This window comes from Heterodontus francisci, chromosome 7 (assembly GCF_036365525.1).
Source record: "Heterodontus francisci isolate sHetFra1 chromosome 7, sHetFra1.hap1, whole genome shotgun sequence".
Lineage (NCBI taxonomy): Eukaryota > Metazoa > Chordata > Chondrichthyes > Heterodontiformes > Heterodontidae > Heterodontus > Heterodontus francisci.
Window position 1 is genome coordinate 127,562,977 of NC_090377.1, and position 25,755 is coordinate 127,588,731.

General features: G+C 42.2%; 1 protein-coding gene across 2 annotated transcripts in view; it reads right to left on the minus strand.

Annotated features, from left to right (window-relative positions):
• Positions 1–22,061, minus strand: part of LOC137372316 (sperm-associated antigen 16 protein) — a 1,170,879-nt gene extending 1,148,818 nt beyond the window's left edge. For both annotated transcript variants that reach the window (XM_068036139.1, XM_068036138.1), the window contains exons 1-2: positions 21,973–22,061; positions 1,833–1,879 (exon numbers count right to left, since the gene is read on the minus strand). In XM_068036139.1, the coding sequence (XP_067892240.1) occupies positions 1,833–1,879; positions 21,973–22,051 (126 nt within the window). In that variant the 5' untranslated portion in view covers positions 22,052–22,061. The remainder of the gene's footprint in view (positions 1–1,832; positions 1,880–21,972) is intronic.
• Between the last annotated feature and the right edge of the window lie 3,694 nt (positions 22,062–25,755).

The following is a 25,755-nucleotide window of genomic DNA, read 5'->3' on the forward strand; positions in this document are numbered from 1 at the left end:
TGCCATTAAATTCAGCAGGATCTCCAGGAAACCCATACTTCTGGGTTTCCCAGCTGCACCCAGTTCCCTTCCCACCTCACAGTTATCAACAGGGTAAATGCATTTTGCTTTATCCATACTTTGTTTCCATAACACTGCAGCAACTTTAGCTATGTGAAACTGTAGCTGTGTTTTTCTTGTGGGGGGTTTTACATTTTTGTTCCCTAAGGAAGCTGGCACTGGAGATGAAACACCTCACTATTGTAACTGATAGATCTCATGAGTTCTGTAGTGTACTTTTGGTAATTGCTGTGTAGGACTGTGTGTTTGAAGTTATAGGTAAGGAGAAACGAAACTACAATTGCTCTAGAAAATAAATAATTCCAGACGGGTTTCCAAAAAATCAGCATTTACCACAGTGGTCTCCCACCTTGATTCCCTAGTAGACTTGATTTACTTCACCTAATAATTCAAAATGCAAGTGTCATGATATAAAAAAGGGAACATTGGCCAGCTCTACTGAATACCACTAGCCAAAAGGGCTGAAATATAGCTAACATTTACCACCAAAAACCCACTAAATAAATGTTCAATTTGAAGAAGGGCAGAAAAATTCAAAATTTTTAGCAGAGAGAGATTGAAGCAGAAAAATCAAGTTTAGCGATGCTATGGATAATGCTGCAGACACATCTAGTGATATCAGCTGTGGGCTATTTCTTGATGAAAAAATTATCAATGCCCACTTCAGTCTGACCAGTAATAGTCTGATCACTGCAATTTGGAGGTTGATTGGGCAACTAGTAGTAGGTTGGTCTGTTTGGAATTCAGGGTTTTCAATTTTTCTGGAGGGAAACTTAATCAGGAGCTATTGATTAGTGTATTGATCTCTTCTGTTAAGAAAGCAGAAAATTCCCTGTTTGGAAGATCCAGACAGTCCACATACACAAGCTATTTGTGCAATTCTATTCAAAATTAATTACAGAGTGTTGCACAAGCTATGGGTGATAAGCTTTTAAATGACCTACTTTTCAATGACCAGGGTTTGACTTTTATCTCTCTCCATCATAGGATGACAGTCAGCATTTTGCCTCCATCACAGAATCATGATTGAGAACAGTAGTTTACATTTCCCTCAGTATATCAGTTGGTAGAATTCATGGCATCATGGGAGGACTAGTTCCACATAAAATGACTGCCTCCATGCCGCTACAAACTAGGACTAAAAATAGAGCAACAGGAGTTAACTGGAAGATGCCAATGTGTACAGATAACCCCTCATATTATATTTAGGATTGTGAGGCAATTCTGGGTAGAACGCTGTGTAACCAACTATTGCTGCTATCTGACAATCTTTGAAAGTCTCAGGGTGCACATTTTCAATGTGAACATGCCAGCAAAAAAGAAATTGTCAACTATAATCACTGCAAGAAATTATATGTAAGGACTTTGTTTATAGTCCTAAAAGAAATCTACTAAAACAGTTAAATTATAATGAATATTTATAAGAACACAACAAAAAAATAATCATGCACATAACGACAAAGTCATAAGAAATTCAAATAGTCAAGCCTGTGTCCTTAAGGAAAACAATATTTTTAGTTTGCTGGAAGAGGGGCACACTACCATTGTAAACATCTTTCAGGAGAAAGTGAGTTGAATAATAACATTGGCAAATTTTACAATCTAGCATTTTACAAATGGTTACACTGGAGAACACTTGCATTCAAGCCCAAAAGTCCTGAAGAGTGGGGCTGCGTGTGTCTTGGATATTCAATCAGAAGAAACAAAAAATCTGTAATACATTTAATATAGATTTCACTTAACTTTCAAAGTAAACAAAAAATGTGTAGTACCTCTTCATATTGGTAGTGATCTTCACTTTCTTCTGTAATGGTAACCTCTATATTTGGGTCAAGTTAAGCAGCATAAAACTGCATAAATTTAACAACAGTAGTATCACATTATTTTTCTTAACTGCGTATCAACTCATTTAAAGAGATTAGAAAATGACTATACAATCCACAGGGACTGTACTAGAATCTACAGAATTTTGGATGATCAAAACCATTGCATGCACTATCTCTGCAGCCAGCTCTTTTATAATCCTTGGGTGCAGACCATCCGGTTCAGGGAATTTCTCGGCTTTTAGTCCCATTGATTTCACCAGCACTTACCTTTAATTATATTAATCATTTTAAGTTCCTCATTTGCATTAGACCATTGGTTCATCACAATTTCTAGGATGTTCTTTGTGCTTTGTACTGTGAAGGCTGATGCAAAGGGATGAACTTTCACTTTAGAAGGAGCCGGGACTGTGTCCAGGTTCCAAACCTGTCCCCGGGAGAAACAGTCACTCATTTGAATTTTGACTGGGGTGCCCCCTTAATTGCATTTAGGCCTGCCTGGAGCACTGGTACCTGGCCTGCTGCTGGGTGCCCACCACCAGCCAGTTAAACTGCCTCTCGTCACGTTGGGAAATTGTAGGCCGACTGGAAAATCCCAGTTGGCTTCCTTAACTTACCTTCGAGCCCAAACTATTTGTTTAACATGTCTGCCATTTCCTTATTCCCCATTACAATTTCTTGTATCTCTGCCTTAAGGGAACCATGTTTACTTTCACTAATCTCTTTTTACATACTTGTTAAAGCTCTTACAATCTGTTTATATATTTCTTGCTAGTTTATTCTCATATTCTCTTTCTTTAGCAATCTCTTGGTCATCCTTACTGATTTCTAAAACCTTCCAAATCCTCGGGATTACTACTATTTTTGGCAAAATTGGAGGACTCTTCTTTTAATCTAATAGTATCCTTAACTTCTCTAGTTAGCAACCATCGCACCACTTTTCCAGTGGAGTTTTTATTCTTGAAGGGAATGTGTAAGCATTGAGAATTATGAATTATTTCTTAATCTTTTGAATAAGAACAACGAATCCAAATTCAAGGGAGTTTAAATATTTAGGTAACCAAAGTTCAATATAAATAAGTCAAAAATAATTAATGAGAGCAAAGAACCAAAAAGGGAAATATTTATTTACTGCAACAGTAGCAAAGCAAACTGATCTGCAATGGGATCTAGCATTTATCGTGAATAAATCTAAAATACCATCAGCACATTGTTTTGCTGTAATACAAAATAGGATATGGTGATTAGAAATGTAGCTGAGGTTGATCTACAAAAAACAGACAGATTTGTTGGGCATACTGACCTTTCCCTGTTCCTAAAATTTCTTATTCATTGTACTGTCCTTATACAGATCAATATCCAAATGCAGGACATCAGACAGGCAGGATATTAGAGCTCATGACAGCAGCCTCGCTGTCACAACACAGCCTTAAACACTGGAAGACAGGGATTACTGCACACTAACAGATTGAATTCCTCAACCTGATAATCCACCATCAGTAGTGCCCTAACAGTGAGGATCCTATGCATAATCTGAAGCGCTGTAATCATCAAAATCACTTTGCAATAGCAACATATATCACAAATCACCTTTGCTTGTCTCCTTTTTTTCCATATTCTTCTGACTAGTCATTGTGGGCAACAGGAAATGTCATTGTTCAGAACTGTTGGTGAAGCAACATTTAAATAAGCCGATCAACATTCTGGCACATAATGTATTTCCTGCAAGTGCCAGGTTGATAAGATTATTCCAACTATATGCTTCATGTCAGTCAGTGGGATGCACGAAAGTGAAATGAAATGGTATTTTAGCGCCCATGCATAGACTGCCTCATCTTCTGCTGGTCTGATAGTCGGAATCCCTGCTTATCCACAGCTACATCACAAGTTCATTCCTGGAAGATGTCACAGTGCAGCCCCCTCTCAATGGCAAGGTTGTGCAGCAGACTATGATCATGCTGTGCCTTATGCATGGTTTATAAAGTCCCTTCCAATCCTGCAAATATCCAGCAGAATTACCTATTCAAGACCTCTATTGTTTGCTCTACAATGGCATGCACCACCTTGTTTCCATAGTTGTATTTATGTTCTGCTGGAGTCTATGGATTGAACAACAATGGCACTTCCCAATTCTTTAAACAACCAGTATTACTATTTGCCATCATGGTGAACAGCTGCTGTTGCAGATGAGTTTTACATTAATATGTAAGATTTTTTTGTGGGATTTCACTCTGGACAACCATAAATTCCACCTCTGTACAACTATTGCATCCAGTGCACCAGCAGAGGCAGAAATAGCATTTAATTATTGCTCTCCCTGAACTATTGCACTCCCTCCATGCAGTTGTCTACCCCAGTGGAGATAGTTCTGTCATGCCAGAGATATTCCCTGCAGGTTATCCAGTGGTTTAAAAAAGTATGTTCAGGTCTGATGAGCCATTCACAGTCACAGACAGTACAGTTGTAATGAAAGAATGTCTCAGAAAATCGAGTGACAAGGCACAACAATACAGTTCAATTGTTACACCTCTCAATTTCCTCAGCTACTAGTCCTCCACCTTTACCAGGTAGGACATTCAGTTTCTGCAACCTCTATCATCACAGTCTATCCAGAATACGGAATTCTCCAATCTCCACTTGTGTGCCCTCAAATGCCATTCATCCTACTCATCAGAGAGAGTGGCATCAGCTGCAATGACAGGAAAATCCACATTACTGTGCATTTGCTGGAATTGGTAGATTTTGCCCTCTGAGCACCAGCTCTGAGCTGGACTTAAAAGCCACAGACAGTCCTAGATAATTGTAACATGGCCTATAACTGGAACAACCACATCCTTTGCCCATCTTCTCAATTAATAAACATATAAGGAGAAAGAGGGTAACTAGAGAAAGGATTGGCCCACTAAAGGACAAAGGAGGAATGTTATGCTTGGACTCAGAGAAAATGGGTGAGATTCTAAACGAGTACTTTGCATCGGTATTCACCGAGGAGAGGGACATGACGGATGTTGAGGTTAGGAACAGATGTTTGATTACTCTAGGTCAAGTCGGCATAAGGAGGGAGGAAGTGTTGGGTATTCTAAAGGGCATTAAGGTGGACAAGTCCCCAGGTCCGGATGGGATCTATCCCAGGTTACTGAGGGAAGCGAGAGAGGAAATAGCTGGGGCCTTAACAGATATCTTTGCAGCATCCTTAAACACGGGTGAGGTCCCGGAGGACTGGAGAATTGCTAATGTTGTCCCCTTGTTTAAGAATGGTAGCAGGGATAATCCAGGTAATTATAGACCGGTGAGCCTGGCGTCAGTGGTAGGGAAGCTGCTGGAGAAGATACTGAGGGATAGGATCTATTCCCATTTGGAAGAAAATGGGCTCATCAGTGATAGGCAACATGGTTTTGTGCAGGGAAGGTCATGTCTTACCAACTTAATAGAATTCTTTGAGGAAGTGACAAAGTTGATTGATGAGGGAAGGGCTGTCGATGTCATATACATGGACTTCAGTAAGGCGTTTGATAAGGTTCCCCATGGCAGGCTGATGGAGAAAGTGAAGGCGCTTGGGGTCCAAGGTGTACTAGCTAGATGGATAAAGAACTGGCTGGGCAACAGGAGACAGAGAGTAGCAGTAGAAGGGAGTTTCTCAAAATGGAGACGTGTGACCAGTGGTGTTCCACAGGGATCCGTGCTGGGACCACTGTTGTTTGTGATATACATTAATGATTTGGAGGAAAGTATAGGTGGACTGATTAGCAAGTTTGCAGATGACACTAAGATTGGTGGAGTAGCAGATAGTGAAGGGGACTGTCAGAGAATACAGCAGAATATAGATAGATTGGAGAGTTGGGCAGAGAAATGGCAGATGGAGTTCAATCAGGGCAAATGCGAGGTGATGCATTTTGGAAGATCCAATTCAAGAGTGAACTATACAGTAAATGGAAAAGTCCTGGGGAAAATTGATGTCCAGAGAGATTTGGGTGTTCAGGTCCACTGTTCCCTGAAGGTGGCAACGCAGGTAAATAGAGTGGTCAAGAAGGCATACGGCATGCTTTCCTTCATCGGACGGGGCATTGAGTACAAGAGTTGGCAGGTCATGTTACAGTTGTATAGGACTTTGGTTCGGCCACATTTGGAATACTGCGTACAGTTCTGGTCGCCACATTATCAAAAGGATGTGGATGCTTTGGAGAGGGTGCAGAGGAGGTTCACCAGGATGTTGCCTGGTATGGAGGGCGCTAGCTATGAAGAGAGGTTGAGCAGATTAGGATTATTTTCATTAGAAAGACGGAGGTTGAGGGGGGACCTGATTGAGGTGTACAAAATCATGAGAGGTATAGACAGGGTGGATAGCAAGAGGCTTTTTCCCAGAGTGGGGGTTTCAATTACTAGAGGACACGAGTTCAAAGTGAAATTGGAAAAGTTTAGGGGGGATATGCGTGGAAAGTTCTTTACGCAGAGGGTGGTGGGCACCTGGAACGCATTGCCAGCGGAGGTGGTAGATGCGGGCACGATGGAGTCTTTTAAGATGTATCTAGACAGATACATGAATGGGCAGGAAGAAAAGAGATACAGAACCTTAGAAAATAGGCGACATGTTTAGAGAGAGGATCTGGATCGGCGCAGGCTTGGAGGGCCGAAGGGCCTGTTCCTGTGCTGTAATTATCTTTGTTCTTTGTTCTTTGTATAACTGGTGATTTTCCAACCGCTTCAGTAATTGGGGCTCAACATGGTGAAGTATCATGTCATCCATTTTGGAGCTAAGTAAGATAGATCAGAGTATTTTCTAAATGCTGAAAAGCTAGGAACTGTGGATCAGCAGAGAGATTTAGGCGTCCAAGTACAGAAATCACTAAAACTAGTGGAAAGGTGCAAAAAATAATAATTTTAAAGGCTAATGGAATGGTAACCTTTGTCTCGAGCGGACAGGATTATAAAGGGGTGGAAGTTTATTTATTTTTTATTTAGAGATACAGGACCAAAACAGGCCCTTCGGCCCACCGAGTCTGCACTGACCAACAACAACTACAGTCGTGGAAAGCTCTAGTTATACCACTTCTGGACTACTGCATTCACTTCCGTGCACCACACCTCAGGCATGGAATTGGCCTAGGATGGGATGCAGGACAGAATTACCAGAATGATAAATGGTTAAATTATGAGGAAAGATTGTATGGACTGGGCTGACATTACCTTGAATGTGGAAGATTATAGGTGATCTAACTGAAGTGTTTAAGATAATTAAAGGAGCTGATAAGGTAGAGAGAGAAAAACTATTTCCTCTAGTGGGAGAGTCCAGTACAAAGGGAGCACAACCTTAAAATTAGAGCTAGGCCATTCAGGGGTGATGTCAGGATGCACTTCTTCATACAAAGGAAATCTGGAACCCTCACCCAAAAAAAACTGTTGAGGCTAGGCCAAATAAAAATTTAAAAACTGAGATTGATAGACTTTTGCTGAGGATATTAAGGGATAGGGAACCAAGTTGGGTAAATAGAGTTAAGATACAAATTAGCCATGATCTAATTCAATGGTAGAACAGCCTAAAGGGGCTGAATGTCCTTCTCCCATTTCTATGTTCTGAACTGGTTTCCATCAGAAACTGAAGTAATCACTAACCTCAAACAGATGAGCATGGTGTCCCATGCAGTACAAATATTTCCACTGAGAAAAAATGCTAGCCCTTTAAAATCTTCAGCCTTAGATTGTTACAAAGTGCAAAGCATTCACTAACATGAAATCGCAACAAAATCTTTTAGCATTTTATGAAATATGCTAACAGTTTATAATTTCCAAACCAAACTAGTAACAGAATTCAAACTGGCTTTTCATAAGCCTAATTATTAAAAGAGGCTCTTAACTAAGAAATATAATTATATAACTTGAAAAATAAAGTAAACTTTCTGATACATCATCTCACTCGACCATTCAACGATACATGTTGCAATCTACTATTGCTGTTATCACTGTGCAGGAGTCTGTGAGGCAATTTAAATTTTGCATATCATGAGAATATAGTGCTAGATGGAAAGAGGCAACATCAAGAGATCACACAAATAGGAAAAAAGATAAAAGAGGCACATCATAATAATGAAAAAATGAGAAGTAATGAGCAATAAAATGGTAATGAAACAGGAACAGGAGAAAGTGACTCAAATTAAGAAGGGAAACAACTGAAAAATAAAAGCTAAAGACACAATTAGGACAAAACAGATGGAGGAAGGGGCAAATCAAAGAATCAAAGATAGAATGAAAGAATGAAAGGAGGCAGCCATTCGGCCCATCAAGTCTACACCAACTCTTTTGAAGAGCCATCCAGTTCTTCCCATTCCCCGGCCTTTCCTCACAACCCTGCAATTTTTTTCTCCTTCAAGTATTCACCCAATTACCTTTTGAAACCTACTATTGAATCTGCTTCCATCACCTTATCAGGTCATCCATTCCAAATCCAAACCACTCGTTGCACAAGAACACTTTTCCACATGTCACCTCCGGTTCCAATCCTCCTGTCCTCTGGCATCACCCCTGTATTTAAGAAGGATTGGAAGATTGTGGCCAGCTCCTCAACAATTTCTATCCTTACTTCCCTTAGCATCCTAGGACGCATCCTATCCGGACCAAGTGAATTACCTACTTTAAGTATTGTCAGTCTAATACCTCCTTTCATCTCATTCAGTATCCAGGCAACCTCCTTGTTTACTGTAGCTGTGGCAAAGTTCTCTTCCTTGGTTAACACTAATGCAAAGTACTCATTTAGTACCTCAGCAATGCCTTCTGCCTCCAGTAGATCTCCATTTTAGTGCCTAACCAGCCCCATCACTCCTCGAACAACTCTTTTACTGTTATTATGCCTATAAAAGACGTTTGGGTTGCCTTTTATGGTAGTATGAGAATAGATTGGTGGCTGTCTCTTTGCTCCGCTTACTTCCTTTTTCACCTCTCTGTACTTTTTATATTTAGTTTGATTTTCCCTCGTATTATCAAGCCGAGATCTGTCAAACACCTCCTTTTCGGCTTTATCCTATTCTGTAACATTTTGTCATCTGGGGAGCTCTGGCTTTGGCTGCTCTCCCTGTTTGCAGTACTGAGGGAGTGCTGCAATGTTGGAGGTGCCGTCTTTTGAATGAGATGTTAAACTGGGTGGATGTAAAAGATCTCATGGCACTATTTTGAACCAGATCAGGGAGTTATCCCTGGTATCCTGGACAATACTTATCCCTCAATGAACATTGCCACTTTTCCTATATTACAACAGTGACCACACTTCAAAAGTACTTCACTGACTGTAAAGCCCTTTGGGATGTCCGGTGGTCATGAAAAGCACTAAATAAATGCAAGTCTTTTTCTTTTTCTGTTGACTTTGTGGGAATGTACCTGAAAAATCTCTTTAAAGGTTGCTCATTGCACCATTACATTGCTGCTTGCCAGTCTTTGACGACAATTTACCTGGGCCAGATCCCTCCTCAATTTTCTGAAATCAGCCCTCCTCGAATCAAGTATTTTTATTCTGTATTGCTCCTTGTCCTTCTCCATAACTAATTGAAACCTTATAAGACTATCATCACTACTCCTGAGATGCAACCCCACTGTGGCCTACTTCATTCCCCAGGACTAGATCCACCAATGCCTCCTTTCATGTTGGGCAGGAAACAGACAGCTCAAGAAAGTTCCCTTGAACACACTTCAGAAATTCCACCCCTCTCTGTCCTTATCACAATCACTGCTTCATTCATTATTGTTTAGTTAGTCTCCCATTATCAAAAGTTCATGGGCCTCAGTATGAAACGATTAAATTATTTCAGACTATTTAATGTATCAATTTTCTTGTTTTAGCATATTTTCAGCTGGATTTAAACCACAATTTGCATGTCATTGCAAGAACTGAATGTCTAGGATAGGTTTTTCTCCCCACTTTCAAATAAAGATGCCTCGCACAGCACACTTTTAAGTAGACAGGGTCTTTCACCATTGCATCTTGTGTAGTGAAATCTAGAAAAGCTTTGTGGTGGGCAAAAGGATGTACAGTGCAACCAACAATACCGATTTCCAATTGCAAAACATGCAGACAGCAACAGATATAGAAAGTCAATCATTGTAGGCAATCTAAGTGGAGTTGAATATATGACATATATTGTTGCAGTGTCAAACTCCACCCAACTGCTTGATAATTGCATTGTTGATTTTTTTGAGAAGTCATATTTTCAATTAGATGTTATTTTGGTATTCTAGCTTCAACAGAGCACTGATGCCTTGGAGAATCTTAAGAGAAGAGCTCAAGGATGATTCTAAAGAGAAACTAATAGGACTAAGCTCTATTTTTAGCTATGAAATAGAACTAAACTGCATTTCATTGGCTATGAAGATTTGAGAGCGGACATAAGATTTATTGTAATTATTCAATTTTTTAATTAAACTTTATTAAAAGTTTGTTGCATGGGTAGCAGAGAGGCATTATGAACTGAAGCTTGAACTCCATAACAGAATTATAAAATGTATACATGTATCTGCAGTTACATGGCGAGGTTCCTAATGACAAAAGGAGGAAAAAAATAAGACTGACAATTGTCCCACACTTCCAAGCAACCATTTGAGGGATACTAAAGGCAGCCATTAAGAAAGCCTCCAGCCTTGACCAGATTTGGTGCATGACAGGGGAGACAAAAAATGTAAACAATCAATGTCATTAGCCCCCACCCACCTAATAATACTTTTATTTATTTTATTTGTTTAGAGATACAGCACTGAAACAGGCCCTTCGGCCCACCAAGTCTGTGCCGACCATCAACCCATTTATACTAATCCTTCATTAATCCCATATTCCTACCACATCCCCACCTTCCCCTACCACCTACCTATACTAGGGGCAATTTATAATGGCCAACTTACCTATCAACCTGCAAGTCTCTGGCTGTGGGAGGAAACCGGAGCACCCGGCGGAAACCCACGCAGTCACAGGGAGAACTTGCAAACTCCACACAGGCAGTACCCAGAATTGAACCCGGGTCGCTGGAGCTGTGAGGCTGCGGTGCTAACCACTGCGCCACTGTGCCGCCCATTACTAAGGAAAAGTGTTTTCAAAGAACGACTAGATCCGAGTGTTTCAAAAGCAAATATTTTTAGATACGAAATAGGACAGCAGAGTATGTTTGCAAACTTTTCAAAAACTACTTTGAAATTGCTGTTTTCCCCACACATCACTACCTAACATATACTTTGTATTTGCAGCAATCAAGTTTTAGGAATTGCAAAAAACTCAATGGGAGAAAGCAGTACTATTAACAATGCAAATTATTAAATTTATTCTCGAGGCATTGTTCAGATTGTGTTTAAAAGTTCATACAAAATGCTCGACAAAGACCAGGTATCATCTCACCAACTATTTTTGAGAAGCGCAATCTCTGAATCATAGCATTATACACACAGCTTACATAGGAAACAGCTTAGAATGTTTCAAATGGCAACAGTTGCCAAAACAATTTTTGTAAGATAGCATAATACACAGTGCAAGCTGAATACAAAATTATTGAGAAAGATCATGGTAAGTTACATACAAGAAATCTTTATTCCATTATGAGACAAGTTAGAAGCAGAAAAGATGCCAAAAGCAAAGAAATAACAAAACTAAAACTACTAAAATTAAAAACAATATAGTATAGGACTGCAGCAAAAGGTTCAGAAACAGAACATTATGGGACTGTGACAAACAAGAGAAGCTTGTGGAAGGTTGTTTTATTTGTTTGTTTTGCAGTTTTTATTTGTGATTTTTTTTTTAATGTTTATGTTAGCTTTCACTGTACATAAACAGAAGCCATGGCAGATTCCTAATTGTGCTGTTCTTAATCAGCCTTGGCTCAATTTTATTCCAGCATCATCTACTCTGCCCGAGACCTCTATTGCTGTTCTCCAACATGCTCTACTTTGACACGCATCGTCAAGCATTAAATCTATATACCTGTGGAATTTTACTTCTCCACAGAGTACCCAATATTATCATGAACATACCCGAGAGAATCGTATAGGTGTTAATGGACCTAGTAAATGGGACAAATGCAGTCAACATGGACTTTAGAAAAGCCTTTAACAAGATACCTGATGGGAGACTATTAAAGAAGATTAAGGAGTATGGGTTTAAGAGGATGGATAACAAATTGGATTAAATTGGTTAGAACAGAGAAAACAGGGAGTGAGAGTTAATGGTAATTTCTTTAACGTGTCATAGTGTCATTTATGGCACAGAAGGCGGCCATTTGGCCCATCGAATCCATACCAGTTTTTTGCAGAGCAATCCAGTCAGTCCCATTCCCCCGCTCTATCCCCACAGTCCTGTAAGTTTATTTCCTTTCAGTGTGCATCCAATTTCCTTTTGAAATCATTGATTGTCTCTGCCTCCACCACCCTTGGGGAACACCACTATCTATCATCCTCCAGTCTGAAAATGATCATTTACCACAACTCGCTGTTTTCAGTCCTTAAGCCAATTTTTTATCCAATCTGACACTGACCCTCCGATTGCATGAGCCTCAAGTTTTTTTAAGCAGTCTTTTTATGTGGTATTTTGTCAAACGTTTTCTTAAAATCTAAATAGATAACATCCATTGCATTCCCTCCTCCGCTACTTCATCAAAAAATATAATCAGTCAAACACAATCTGCCTTCCACAAATCCAAGCTGGCTATCCTTAATTAGCTCAAACCTCTCCAAGTCCCTGTTGATTTTGTCCTTGATTATTGTTCCTAAAACCATACCCACCACTGACATTAAACTGACTGGCCTGTAGTTACTAGGACTGTCTTTACACCCTTTCTTGAATTAGGGTGTCATATTTGCCACTCTCCAGTCCTTTGGCAACTCCCCCATATCTAGGGAAGACTGGAAGATTATGGTAAGCCCGTCCGTTATCTCCACCCCCACTTCCTCTAGCAACCTTGAATGCAAGCCATCCAGACCAGGCAAGCGGTTGGAAATAGGTTGTGGTGTCCCATAAAGTTCAGCCCCGAGACTGGTTCTGTTCACTATGCCGATCAAGAATTTGGATATAAGCATAGAGGGAGTGTTGTCAAAATATGTGGATGACACCAAAATAGGAGGTATAGTTAACTTCTTTACAAAGACCAAAGGAATCTTCAAAGGGATATTGATAAGATGGGGCAGATAGGCTAAAGAGTGTGTCATGCAGGCCTCCACCTGCCAAGAATGAGGAATATTAATTTCGCCACATGAACATTAATTTTAAACCGTCACTGGAGTGAAGAAAGAACAGGTTTAAAAAAAAACACAATGGATCCTTGGCTGGAGAGACATTTTTGCACATTAACAGACAGTACTTGGAAAGGACAATAGGGGCTAACCCCTGCTCCAATTTAATCCAAAATGGACTTTTGACTACCAGAGATTGAGGGTGGAGGAGCTCGCATTCCAAGTTAACTGCCAAGATGGCCAAATACACAAAAGACATGGTCAGACCAGTTTAGTCACATGACTAACCAGCTGTTGCAGGAATTTGAACTTGCCACAGAGTTTTGAACGAGAGAAAGCTGTTTGCTCCTGGACTGAAAATACCTCTCGTAGCTGGCTCGCCGCAGCCTCTCCTGTCTGCTCCCATCTCTTTCTCACTGAACTCCAAGATCCATTGAAGACACATGAACCCCAAGAGGGAAAAGTCTCCTACAGTGAACAAGGCTCAAGAATAATACTGGACCCCAACGAAAAGCAAGATCTACCTACAAGCAAGAACAACAGCGAGCTCGAAGCCCAGTAACAAAAAATGCTCCTCAGAGATTGCCTCAAACTTTTCCATTTAATCTTTCCTTCTGTTCTTTTCTGTCCCTATCTGCATGTATGTATCACGTATGCATGCTAGCATGGGCGCATTGCGTATCCGTAGGCGTCAACCAAATTAGAGTTTAAGTTTTAATAAATTTCAATCTTTCTTGTTTAAACCCAAGAAAGCCTGTTTGTGCTCATTTCTTTGCCTTATAATTGGAAAGCGGGGAACAAGGATTTACTAAGGGGGAGCTCAAAACACGATGTGTTTAAAATAAAAACTCTGTTACAGTTAGGCCAGGTAAAGGCTGAGAGGGACCCCTAGACCTCTTTCTCACCTGGTCATAACAGAAATTTGGGCGCTAGCATCCGGAATTGACCCACAGACAAACGAGACAAATTGGAAGTGGGAAGCCAAATTGTTCCCAATCAAAAAGAGCAGGTTTTCAACACAGGTTTTCTTGCGGTTGTGTGTACTTGAATACTAACACATCTGCAACTGAAGCTAGTAATTCTCCAAGCCAGGGTGAAGTAACTTGGGATAAGTTAAAAACATTGTCTATGGAGGAGTTGAGGAAAATGGCTCAGCAGTGTGGGATCATTGTACGTGGCATGGCGAGGAAATCTGAACTCCTAAGACTAGTGGCCAACCATTTTTCCCTTGAATCTGAAGAAGCAGAAGCAGTGTTAGAAGCAGACTCCAACAGGGCATTGTTAGCAAAGATACAATTGGAACAAAGGAACCTTGAATTTGAGGAAAAAGAGAGGAAGAAAGAAAGAGCCTTCCAGAAAGAAGGTGAAGAAAATGAAAGGCGAGACAGAGAGACAGAGAGAGACAGAGAGAGTAACCCCAGTGAAAGCATGGCCAATATGGAGCAGCACAATTCAGGGCTAGGTACAAAATTGCTAAAAACTCGCTCAACTAATTCCAAAATTCAATGAGGGAGATGTGGAGGCATTTTTTGTGTCCTTTGAGAAACTGGCAAGGGAGCTAAAATGGCAGCTAAGACCTGGGCCGGACTTTGATGCCACCCCAGCAAGCCGGATGAATGGGAGGCTCCAGTAGGCCATCATGACCCACACCCGCCTCCAGCCAACTTTACAAAGGTCGGAGGGGGCGAGAAATGGTCCATCTGCCCCAGTCCAATCAATGGCCACTTAAGGGCCTTCGCTCGTCTCCATGGGTATTTTACTCATGGTAAGCGGGCATGCTGGGGACGTGAAAGGCCGCCCAGTCAGTCCTGCCGGCCTTTACGCACCATGGGAGGCGGGGGGGAGGCTGCCCTGACAATTGGGCCACCTCCGGGATCCAAGACAAAGCCCCACCCCCCCCAAAACCAACCAACACCTTGCCTCACCGGGGCACGACCGATCACCCTGGCGAGGCATCCAAAACCTACCTTGTATCCCGGCTCCATGGTATTCTTCTCAGTCTGCTGGGCTGCAGTCCCAGCAGTAGCCACCGCTCCCGGTGGTGCTGCTGGGACGAAGAGCTGCCGGCCCAATGACTGGCCGGCAGCTCAATGAGGTGGGACTTCCTCCCTCAAGTGAGTGGAAGACGCACCTCGGGACAATTAAAGCCTGGGGACTCGTAAAATGGGGGACGGATCCCCGCCCTAGGTGGAAGTGTGTTCGCCACCGGCTTTTACGTCAGTGGTGAACTCCCGTCCGCCTAAAATAAAATTCCATCCCTGGTCTCTTTTAATGCAATGCAAGCTAACTGGCAAAGCCCATGAGGTGTATTCCTTGTTGCCAGGTGAAAGTTCATCAAATTATGAACTGACCAAAAATGCTATCCTCGAGGCATATGAATTAGCACTCGAAGCCTATTGCCAAAAGTTTAGAACCCTCAAGAAGCAAGCTAATCAAACTTATCTGGAGTTGAAAGTAAGTAAGTAGCTGGCTTTTGACCAGTGGCAGAGGGCTCTTAAAGTATAGCTCAGTTGTGAGAATCTCAGGGAAGTAGTTCTATTAGAGGAATTTAAAAACTCTCTCCCACTCCCAATAAAGACCCATGTAGAGGAGCAACGGGTTTGGAGAGCACAGCAAGCGACTGTTCTGGCTGATGAGTTTCTTTTAATTTATAAGTTGGTTTCCCAAGGGAGAACCTTTCCTAATCACCACCACAAATCCGAAAAGGACAAAGGGTGGCCAAGTGATCTCCGCCTAGGCAGTCCTGGGAGAGAAAGGAAAGCAGGAGACACGGGGGCCCTCCTCCAGCCAAAGAGGAAGGTGCTATGAGCAAAACTGTGACCCGGAGACCTGTGCGCTTCCATTGTAATAAAGCAGGGCATTTAAAAGCTCACTGCTGGAAACTAAAGGGAAAACTGGTAGAGTTAATCAGGGCACACCAGCTCAGTGAAGATGGGACCCTGATGGAAAGCAAGCTGTGGCTTTAACTGCAGTAAGAGTGCAACCCAGGAAGCTTACTACGGCCAGTACAGGAAAAGCTAACAGGATTCCTGAAGGCTATCAGGGATTTTTTTTTAATTTATTTTTTTATTTAGAGATACAGCACTGAAACAGGCCCTTCGGCCCGAGTCTGTGACGACCATCAACCACCCATTTATGCTAATCCTACACTAATCCCATATTCCCCTACCACCTACCTATACTAGGGGCAATTTATAATGGCCAATTTACATATCAACCTGCAAGTCTTTTGGCTGTGGGAGGAAACCGGAGCACCCGGCGAAAATCCACGCAGACACAGGGAGAACTTGCAACCTCCACACAGGCAGTACCCAGAATTGAACCCGTTTCGCTGGAGCTGTGAGGCTGCTGTGCCACTGTTCCGCCCATAACCCTCGTGTGGGGCAAACAAGTCCATCGTGATTCTCAGAGACACAGGGGTCGCTAGATCCCTTTTATTAGGAAAAGGCCTGACCTTTCCCCCAGAGAGTGCAGTGAACACCAAAATAGTGGTGAATGGTATTGGAGGGCAGTGTACGCCTCTACCTGTACACAGGGTGCACCGGGGGTGCGACCTAGTTTTGGGACCGGTTACCATAGGGATTGTCCCCAGTTTGTCTGTGGACGTGGGTGACCTGCTCCTAGGTAATGATCTGGCGGGGGTGAAGGTGGTAGTCCCCCCAAGTAGTGAAAGAAAGACTGCAGGTCGTCAGAGAGACAGGGCAGAGGCAGGAGATGGTCTCCTGCAGAGTCCCTGAATGCATAGTAGGTCAGGCTGTGATCAAACCAGCTCCCCCAGAGGAGGCTGCATTGGCACTGCAGACAGATGACCATGAGGTCTGCCTTTCCGAGACTTTCTTTGGAAAGTTAGAAGACCCAAGGAATGAATTAAATGGATTTTTCCTTGGTGAGGCTCAGTGAGCGGACCCACTATTGCGAGAGTCAGCACAGGCTTTCCAGTCTAACAGTGAAGCAGAGGGAATCCCTGATTGCTACTATTTAAAGAATGAGGTACTGATGAGGAAATGGAGTCCTCCTCATAGACCTGAGAGAAAGGCGTGGGCAGTAGTTCACCAGTTTGTGGTGCCGCAGAGGTACTGGGGAGAAATATTAAGAATAGCCCACGGGACTACAGTGGCCATACATGCGAAAGGCAAAAGTCGCATAAGGGCGGCACAGTGGTTAGCACCGCAGCCTCACAGCTCCAGAGACCCAGGTTCAGTTCTGGGTACTGCCTGTGCGGAGTTTGCAAGTTCTCCCTGTGATCGCGTGGGTTTCCACCGGGTGTTCCGGTTTCCTCCCACAGCCAAAGACTTGCAGGTTGATCGGTAAATTGGCCATTGTAAATTTCCCCTAGTGTAGGTAGGTAGTAGGAGAATGGTGGGGATGTGGTAGGGAATATGGGATTAATGTAGGATTAATATAAATGGGTGGTTGTTGGTCGGCACAGACCCGGTGGGCTGAAGGACCTGTTCCTGTGCTGTATCTCTAAATAAATAAAAAATAAATAGCAGTTTGACTGGCCAAAACTCCACAAAGATGTGGTGGAGTACTGCAATAGTTGCCACATGTGTCAGGTCGAGGGGAAACCCCAACTTACAGTGAAGCCTGCACCCCTAAGTCCTGAAACAAAAACAAGAAATGCTGGAATCACTCAGCAGGTCTGGCAGCATCTGTGGAAAGAGAAGCAGAGTTAACGTTTCGGGTCAGTGACCCTTCTTCAGAACTCCTAAGTCCTGTACTGGTGTTAGGAGGACCCTCCAGCAGAGGGTTGGTGAACTATAAGGGACCCCCACCGAGAACAAAAGGGGACAGGCAGGCACAAGGCTGGCAAAAGTTTAGAAAGAGAAGTGAACAGGAGGGCAGGTTAAAGGAAGTCTGGGAGGAATCCCGGATGAAAATCATTACTGTCCAGTCAACCAACCCCAAAAAATGTAAAACGTTAGACCCCACATCCTCCTATGTAAATGCAGACATTGGAAGTACCTCACCAGAGTTGCAAACAGCATTCACAGGAACCTGCAGAGAGAAATCGTGAGGGCGATGCCTCACTTAGTGGAATGCCACAGGAGAGTGCAGTCGAGTCTGCACAAATAACTACAGGGAGGGGTGTCCCAGAGAACAAAAAGGGACATTAACAAAAAATCCTCCCCCACAGTCACAGAAAAAGGGAACCACCCTGAAGTCAAAAGGCTTTGCATGACTCAGCAAAGCACTGAAAGAGTGTTCAGGATAGACCCGCCCACTACTAACTCTCCTGAAAAAAAAATTACCTCAGCAGGAACAAAGGTCCTAGGCAGTCAGGGAAAGGGGCGAACTGAAGAAAAACTTTTCCAAAGGAGCACATGGTTACTGGGATGCAAAAAGGGGGCAACTAAAGTACCACTGGCACCAAGAAAAGACAGGCAATTTTAAAAAGCTTTAGGATTCACGAATGAATGAAAATGAATGAGTGAAATGCATGTCTTTTCTTTCTGTATCTTATATTTCTCTCAAACCTTTTAACGAAATGCACCTTTTTTTCAAATCGCATTTCATTCCCCTGGGTGAGGAGGAGGTGTCATGTAGGTTCCACCTGCCAAGAATGAGGAATATTAATTTTGCCACATGAACATTAATTTTAAACCGTCAATGGAGTGAAGAAAGAACTGGTTAAAAAATATACCACAACGGATCCTTGGCTGGAGAGGCATTTTTGCATATTAACAGACAGTACTTGGAAAGGACAAAGGGGCTACTCCCTGCTTTAATTTAACCCACAATGGACTTTTGGTTACCAGACATTGAGGGTGGAGGAGCTCGCATTCCAGGTTAACTGCCAAGATGGCCAAATATACAGAAGACGTGGTCAGACCAGTTTAGTCACATGACTAATTGGCTGTTGCAGGAATTTGAACTTGCCACAGGGTTTTGAACTAGAGAAAGCTGTTTGCTCCTGGACTGAAAAGACCTCTCATGGTTGGCTCGCTGCAGCCTCTCCTGTCTGCTCCCATCTCTTTTTCACCGAACTCCAAGACCCATTGAAGACACATGAACCCCAAGACAGAAAAGTCTCCTACAGTGAACAAGGTTTAAGAAGAATACCTGGCCCCAATGAAAAGCAATATCTACCTGCAAGCAAGACACAGTGGCGCAGTGGTTAGCACCGCAGCCTCACAGCTCCAGCGACCCGGGTTCAATTCTGGGTACTGCCTGTGTGGAGTTTGCAAGTTCTTCCTGTGTCTGCGTGGGTTTCCTCCGGGTGCTCCAGTTTCCTCCCACATGCCAAAGACTTGCAGGTTGATAGGTTAATTGGCCATTATAAATTGCCCCTAGTATCGGTAGGTGGTAGGGACAGGTGGGGATATGGGATTAGTGTAGGATTAGTATAAATGGGTGGTTGATGGTCGGCACAGACTTGGTGGGCTGAAGGGCCTGTTTCAGTGCTGTATCTCTAAAACTAAAACTAAACTACAGCAAGCTCAAAGCACAGTAACAAAAAAACCTCCTCAGAGATTGCTATAAACTTTTCCACTTTATCTTTTCTTCTGCTCTTTTCTGTCCCTATCTGCATGTATCACGTATGTATGCTAGCGTGGACACATTGCGTATCCATAGGTATCAACTGAATTCGAGTGTAAGTTTAAGTTTTAATAAATTTCAATCTTTCTTCTTTAAATCTAAGAAAGCCTGTTTGTGCTCATTTCTTTGCCTTATAATTGGAAAGCGATGAACAAAGGATTCACCAAGGGGGAGCTCAAAACACGGTGTGTTTAAAAATAAAACCCTGTTACAGTAAGACCAGTTAACGGTTGAAAGGGAACCCCTAGACCTCTTTCTTACCTGGTTGTAACAAGTGGCAGATGGAATTCCAAAAGCTCAGAACCTCATTACATTGAGTCTGCAGAGCACAAAAACAGGCCATTTGGTCCAACTGCCCTATGTCAGCATTTATACTCCACGGGAGCCTCCTACCAATATCTTGATTCAACTATCAGCATACCCTTCTACTCCTTTCTCCCTCACGTTCTTATCTAGCTTCCCCCTTAAATAAAGCTATGTTATTTGTCTCAACTGCTCCATGTGGTCACAAGTTCCACATTCTAACAACTCTTTAGGTAAAGAAAAATTCCCTATTGGATTTATTAGTAATTCTTATATTGACGATGTATCGTTCTGGTGTCTACCACAAGTAAAAATAACATCTCTGCATCTACCCTTTCATAATCTTAAAGACCTCTATCAGGTCACTACTTAACCTTCTCTTTTCTGAAGAAAAGAGCCCAACCTGTTCAATCTTTCCTGCTAAATGTATCCTCTCAGTTGATATTATCCTTGTGAATCTTCTTTGTACGTCTCCAATGTTTCTATACCTTTTTTATAAAACGGAGATCAGAACTGTGCACAGTACTTCAACTGTGGTCTAACCAAGGTTCAATACAAGTTCAATATAACTTACAAAGCATTCTCAATTGACAAGATTGACAACTGAGTCCGTCATGCATCCAGGTCTGCTTAGGCTGAGACTATATAAACTTATCACATGCAGATCGGAGATTTTGAATTGGATTCATACCCAAACACTTGGGATGCAGACACTGGTACTAAGTTCCCCCATCATAGCTATGTTTTCTTTTTAAATATATTGTCCTCATACAACAGTCCATTATTTCACCAACACTAATTTCATCACGCCATTATGCATCAAGCTTAATACCATTACCATAGTGTAATGCTTGTTGTCGTTTATTTTCCTACTTGCCAATATGCAAGCACAACAAATGGAAGTTAAGGGGACACTTCATCCCCACCCCAATTTTCCTCTGCTGTAACCATTCAGCCCCTCGAGTCCATACCAGCTCTCTGCAAGTCCATTCCCCTGTCCTTTCCCAACAATCCTGCAAATGTTTTCCCTTCGGCTGTTTATCCAATTGTCTTTTGAAAGCCATTACTGAATGCACCTCCACCACCCTTTCTGGCAGTGCATTGCAGATCATAACCACTCACTGGGTAAAAAGCTTTTCCTCATGTTGTCTTTGGTTCTTTTGCAAATCACTGTAAATTTGCGTTGATTATTTCTCAACCCTTCCGCCAATGGGAACTGTTTCTCTCTGTCGAGACCCCCTTATGATTTTAAACATCTCAAATCTCTTCTCTAAGAACAACCCCAACATCTCCAGCTCATCCGCATTTCTTCCTGCCTCTCCTGAAGATGAAGACTGTTACTGGAGGTATGGCTTGAGAGCTTCAATTGACATCGTCCGAATTGCTAGACTTCCTATCATAGCCTAGACAGATGGAGTGTCAGCAGACAAGTTAACCATGCACTACCAACACAGCATCCTTGCCCAAACCAACCCTGGCCCCTCCGAACTTCCACACACAAACACTTCCCAGCAAAGGGTCAATGGATAGTTAAAGCATGAAACTTGGCTGGTTGCCCCGGGTTATGTTGTGGTGGTGGTGGTGGTGGTGATGGGGAACACTTGGGTGAATGACAAAATGCACGGAAATAACAAACAAGTCACTGTAATATATCCCACCATCCCCTCCCCTCCTCCCACTCCTAGAATGCCATGTACTCAATTCCTAACGGATCCGCCTTGCAGCAGCAACAACAACAACAAAAAACCGTTTAACGCGCGAGGTGCTCGCCAGCTGACCCCCAGCGCGAGCACGGAGGGAAAAAAGCGCGAGCACGGAGGGAAAAAAGCACGTGCCCCCATGAGTAGATAAAGAAACTTTACACTAGGTTAGGGGTAGTATACCCTGATTGTAAGAGAGTTGCAAACTCAAGCATTCTGTTCACTATTGTCACTTCAGAGAGAGGGAAAAGACGCACGTAATTTTTTTTGCATGCATGCAAGCCCATTCCCAGCCCCCATGCCGCGCACTCTCAGACCGAACCGCATCTCGCCTGGTCACCGTGTCTCTAAAAGGATACGCTGCAGGTAGAAGGTTCCATCATCATCATCCTCCTCCTCCTCCACCACCACCTCCTCCGCTTCCTGCGGTTCCGACATCGTGAAGTTGGTCGCCGGTTGCTCGCGTGCCGTTGCCATTGACGCCACCGCCGCTCTCGCAGGTTTTCTCGCGAGAGTTCGCCGGCAGCCGGCGTCCCGTTGCTATGGAAACCACGCTTGGCTCGTCAGGAGAGACCCCACACAGCACCCACCCCCCCCCCCCCCCCCCCTCCTCAAACCCAGGCAAACAAAAAATTGGAAAGAACCCGACCGGCATTAATTTCTTATCTTAAAATTAGCCTTTTGTAAATTGAAGTTTTTGGGAAACAAATACAGTTCTTGCGCTCTGGTTATAAAATGAACAATTTCTACTGAATGCGTTTATTTATTTTGAAACGTCCAGTTAGCGTGACCCATCTCTTTAAATGCTGAGAGAGAGAGAGAGAAGAAAATGGCTTTAATAAAGGATTGAGATGTAATTTTTTTTAAAAAGAGAATGGTGGCCTTTCGCACATAAGGGCGTGGATTAATGATATTCGCCGGTCGCTGATCAACCGAGGCAATGCAACTGTAGATTCAGGAAGGTAAGGGATGCTAACAGCTCCTATTTATGATTTAACCCTTTCGATTTTATAATGGTAACTCGGCCTTGAGAGGTGTGTGGTTCTGGGTCCCAGGTTCGACAGCAGCATCCACATTATTTCTGGCCCGTCTCCCCAAATATTGCATTCAAGAGTTTAAGAGAGGACACGGGATTGAAATGCTTCTCTTTATTGTTCATCCACACATTTCAGGCAAACTGCGCTTTGTTTACATTCAAATGTAATTCTGAGGACATCCAGTACCAACAACGTGCTGTTGAGTCACTCCTCCTCCCCCCTCCACCCCCCTTTCAGGCTGTCTTTTTTAATGACTGCAGGAAAAGTTAGGGAAAGCAGGACATAATTATTAGCATTTTAAAGTCAGCAAGTAAAATATGCTTTCTGTGTAAAAACAAAACCACACTAGTTTTGCGAATGTTTACGAATATCTTGAGTGAAATCGTCGACCAGTAGGCCCTGTTTCTAGTTTCCCCATTATATGTGAACCTTGGACACTTGGCCCATTCTGTAAAATCATGTGGGGGAAAACTGCCATCCGAATAAGGATGCATTCAGACTCTTTCATATTTTCCTTTCTTGACCATGAACCGTTAAACAAAAGTGTGCAGCGTTTCGAAACCAAATATTAATACATACCACGTTGCAAATGTTCAAAGGAGAGTCGTTCCTGATCAATTATCAATTTTACTCAGCGGTGAATTAAAAATAGATATTGTGCACTGCAGCTATGTTTTTTTTGTATTTAATCTAACCGAAGTAACATTGCCTCCCTCAATCCACAGAGGGGCAGTGTTCTCTATTGGCTTTGCACTACGAACGCCTAACTGAATGACCCCATTGCAAATTTATTTAGTACTTTCCTTTTATTACAAAATGTTGCTTTCAATAAAATCTACAGTGTTGCAGTCTAAAGTTCTAACTGTTGTTGTAGTACACTGCTTTCTTAAAATGTAAAGTAATAGTACGAATTTAAGTTCGAATGTAAAGCTGATGAATTTTTCAAATATATATGTAATGATATCTCAAAATAGATGCAGAGATTTTCCCTGAAAGTTAGCAGACTCTGTCTGGACTGCTTGTCGCTGATTCTTGCAAGCACATTTGACCGCTTTAATGTTATCTGAATCCCCGATCAAAGAATGACTCATGGTCGCAAGCTGCCTGACAGGCGTTTGTCAATACTAAACGATAGCCAGAAAATTATTTTTGGCCTTTGTGTCTGATGGCTTTCAATGGCGAATATTAAGCTAATTTATCTGCCTGTAATCATAAATAAAACCCAGAAACTGCATCTCCCCACACCGCCCCCCACCCCCCGGTCTAATTTAGATTACACAGTTAAAGGTATGAAGCTTTGGCCAATAGGAACCTTGCTTCTCCTTATGAAGTTTGAAGGTTTTTTCCACCTACAAGTTTCCTGTCTTTCGATGTGTAGATTAGTTAACTGATAGCAATAATGTTCAACATTTACTGTGAACTCGATGTTACACTTTTTTTCTCAAGATATTATAGCAGTGAGCTATCCCCATTCTTCGATGCACCCCATTGATTAATTGTGTGGGTGTTCGAAGCGGAGTGGTTAAAACTTTTCATGTATCCAGTTAATGATCGCAATTAGTATTTTGCTACTGTATGTGTTTAAATGTCAAACCTCTGTCTATGTAAAGGACTGCCGAGGTGGAAGTGGTTTTTGTAACATTTTTAACCAAATAGCAAATTATACATCCAAAAAGTCAAAGGAACCTGCAGATTCTCCTGTTTCAATAACGACTGCAATGGTTGAAATTACAATTAATACTAAACAAACGAAGTTGTAAAGCCAATGTAAATGATGAAACGAAAACGAAATGTTTGTAAAATATTTAATTTCTAGCCATATGCCATTTTTAAAATTTATATTTTAAATGATATTAGTGGAAGTATTGTCAAATGTAGAGCAGATCAATTTAAATGTAAACACAAGAAACTGATGAAAGGTCACTGACCTGAAACGTTAACTCTGCTCCCCGACATGCTGAGTATTTCCAGCATTTCTTGTTTTTATTTCAGATTTCCAGCATCTGCAGTATTTTGCTTTTATTTCAATTTAAATGTAGATGTTTTGTAAGGTAATAGATATAGGAAAACAAAACATAGAGTTTATTGGGCAGATTCAGATCCAGCATTGGAAAATAGGGCTTTGAACAGTGCTGACAGCCTGGTAATAAATGCCTTTCCAATTTTTCTTACCAGTAACAAGCCTGAGTTAATGGCAAGTTACTGCTATTTCCTTCCATTTTGCAGACTTGACTTATCTATCCTCATCGTAATGCAAGGGCCATCACACCACACCAGATTTCTCACTGAGGCTCCTTCATCATTAGACATGTTGAAGTCCATTATTAGACCCCTCCCCACCCCACAGCAAATGCACTTTTCATATAAAATGTGCACACTTTTTTTTTCAGCTTCATGTGATGCCAATATGACAGGCACACTCATAGAGCAAGGGTTCAGAGCTGGGAAATGTAGCATTTGATATCCAACTGCCCTTACGTCACCACCTCCATTTATGACTCCTTCCCACATAAAAGATTCCACCAGCCAATTCGATATGATGCAGGCAGATGCAGCCAAGATGCTCACTGAAAATACCTTACAGCTTTGACTCCCAAATGTCGAAACAAAAGTAGCAAATCAACAAATGAAAAAGTCGATCAACATGAAGGCCAGCTCAATGGAGTACTACTTCAACAGAGTATCTAACGCAGGGAATTTGAAGAGAGAGGGAATTTTGAGGGTTGATCTCTTTCTAAAATCTGGTCAAGTTTTGGATTTAGCACTGAACTTTAACCTTAACTTGTACTTTCTTTCACAGTCTTAGTGGTAAACAAGCTGCCTGCTAGTGGCAGCTACACAGTTAGTTAATTAGGTGGCGAGTTAGAAGTGGTTACCTGGTCAGTTGGAGCTGACTCATATCTTTGGAATTCCTGCTGGTATAAATATAGGAGGTTTTTGCATACATACAAACTAAGTAAGCACAGAGGCTAACTCTACAGAGTACAGCTACAACAAAGTACTTACTTAACTCGGGAAATTTGGTAAGTGAGGGAAGAGGTGCTGTTCTGGTCTTTCACAAGACAAGGAGTGGTCCGAGAGAGGGAGCGGGAGACAGCGAAACCT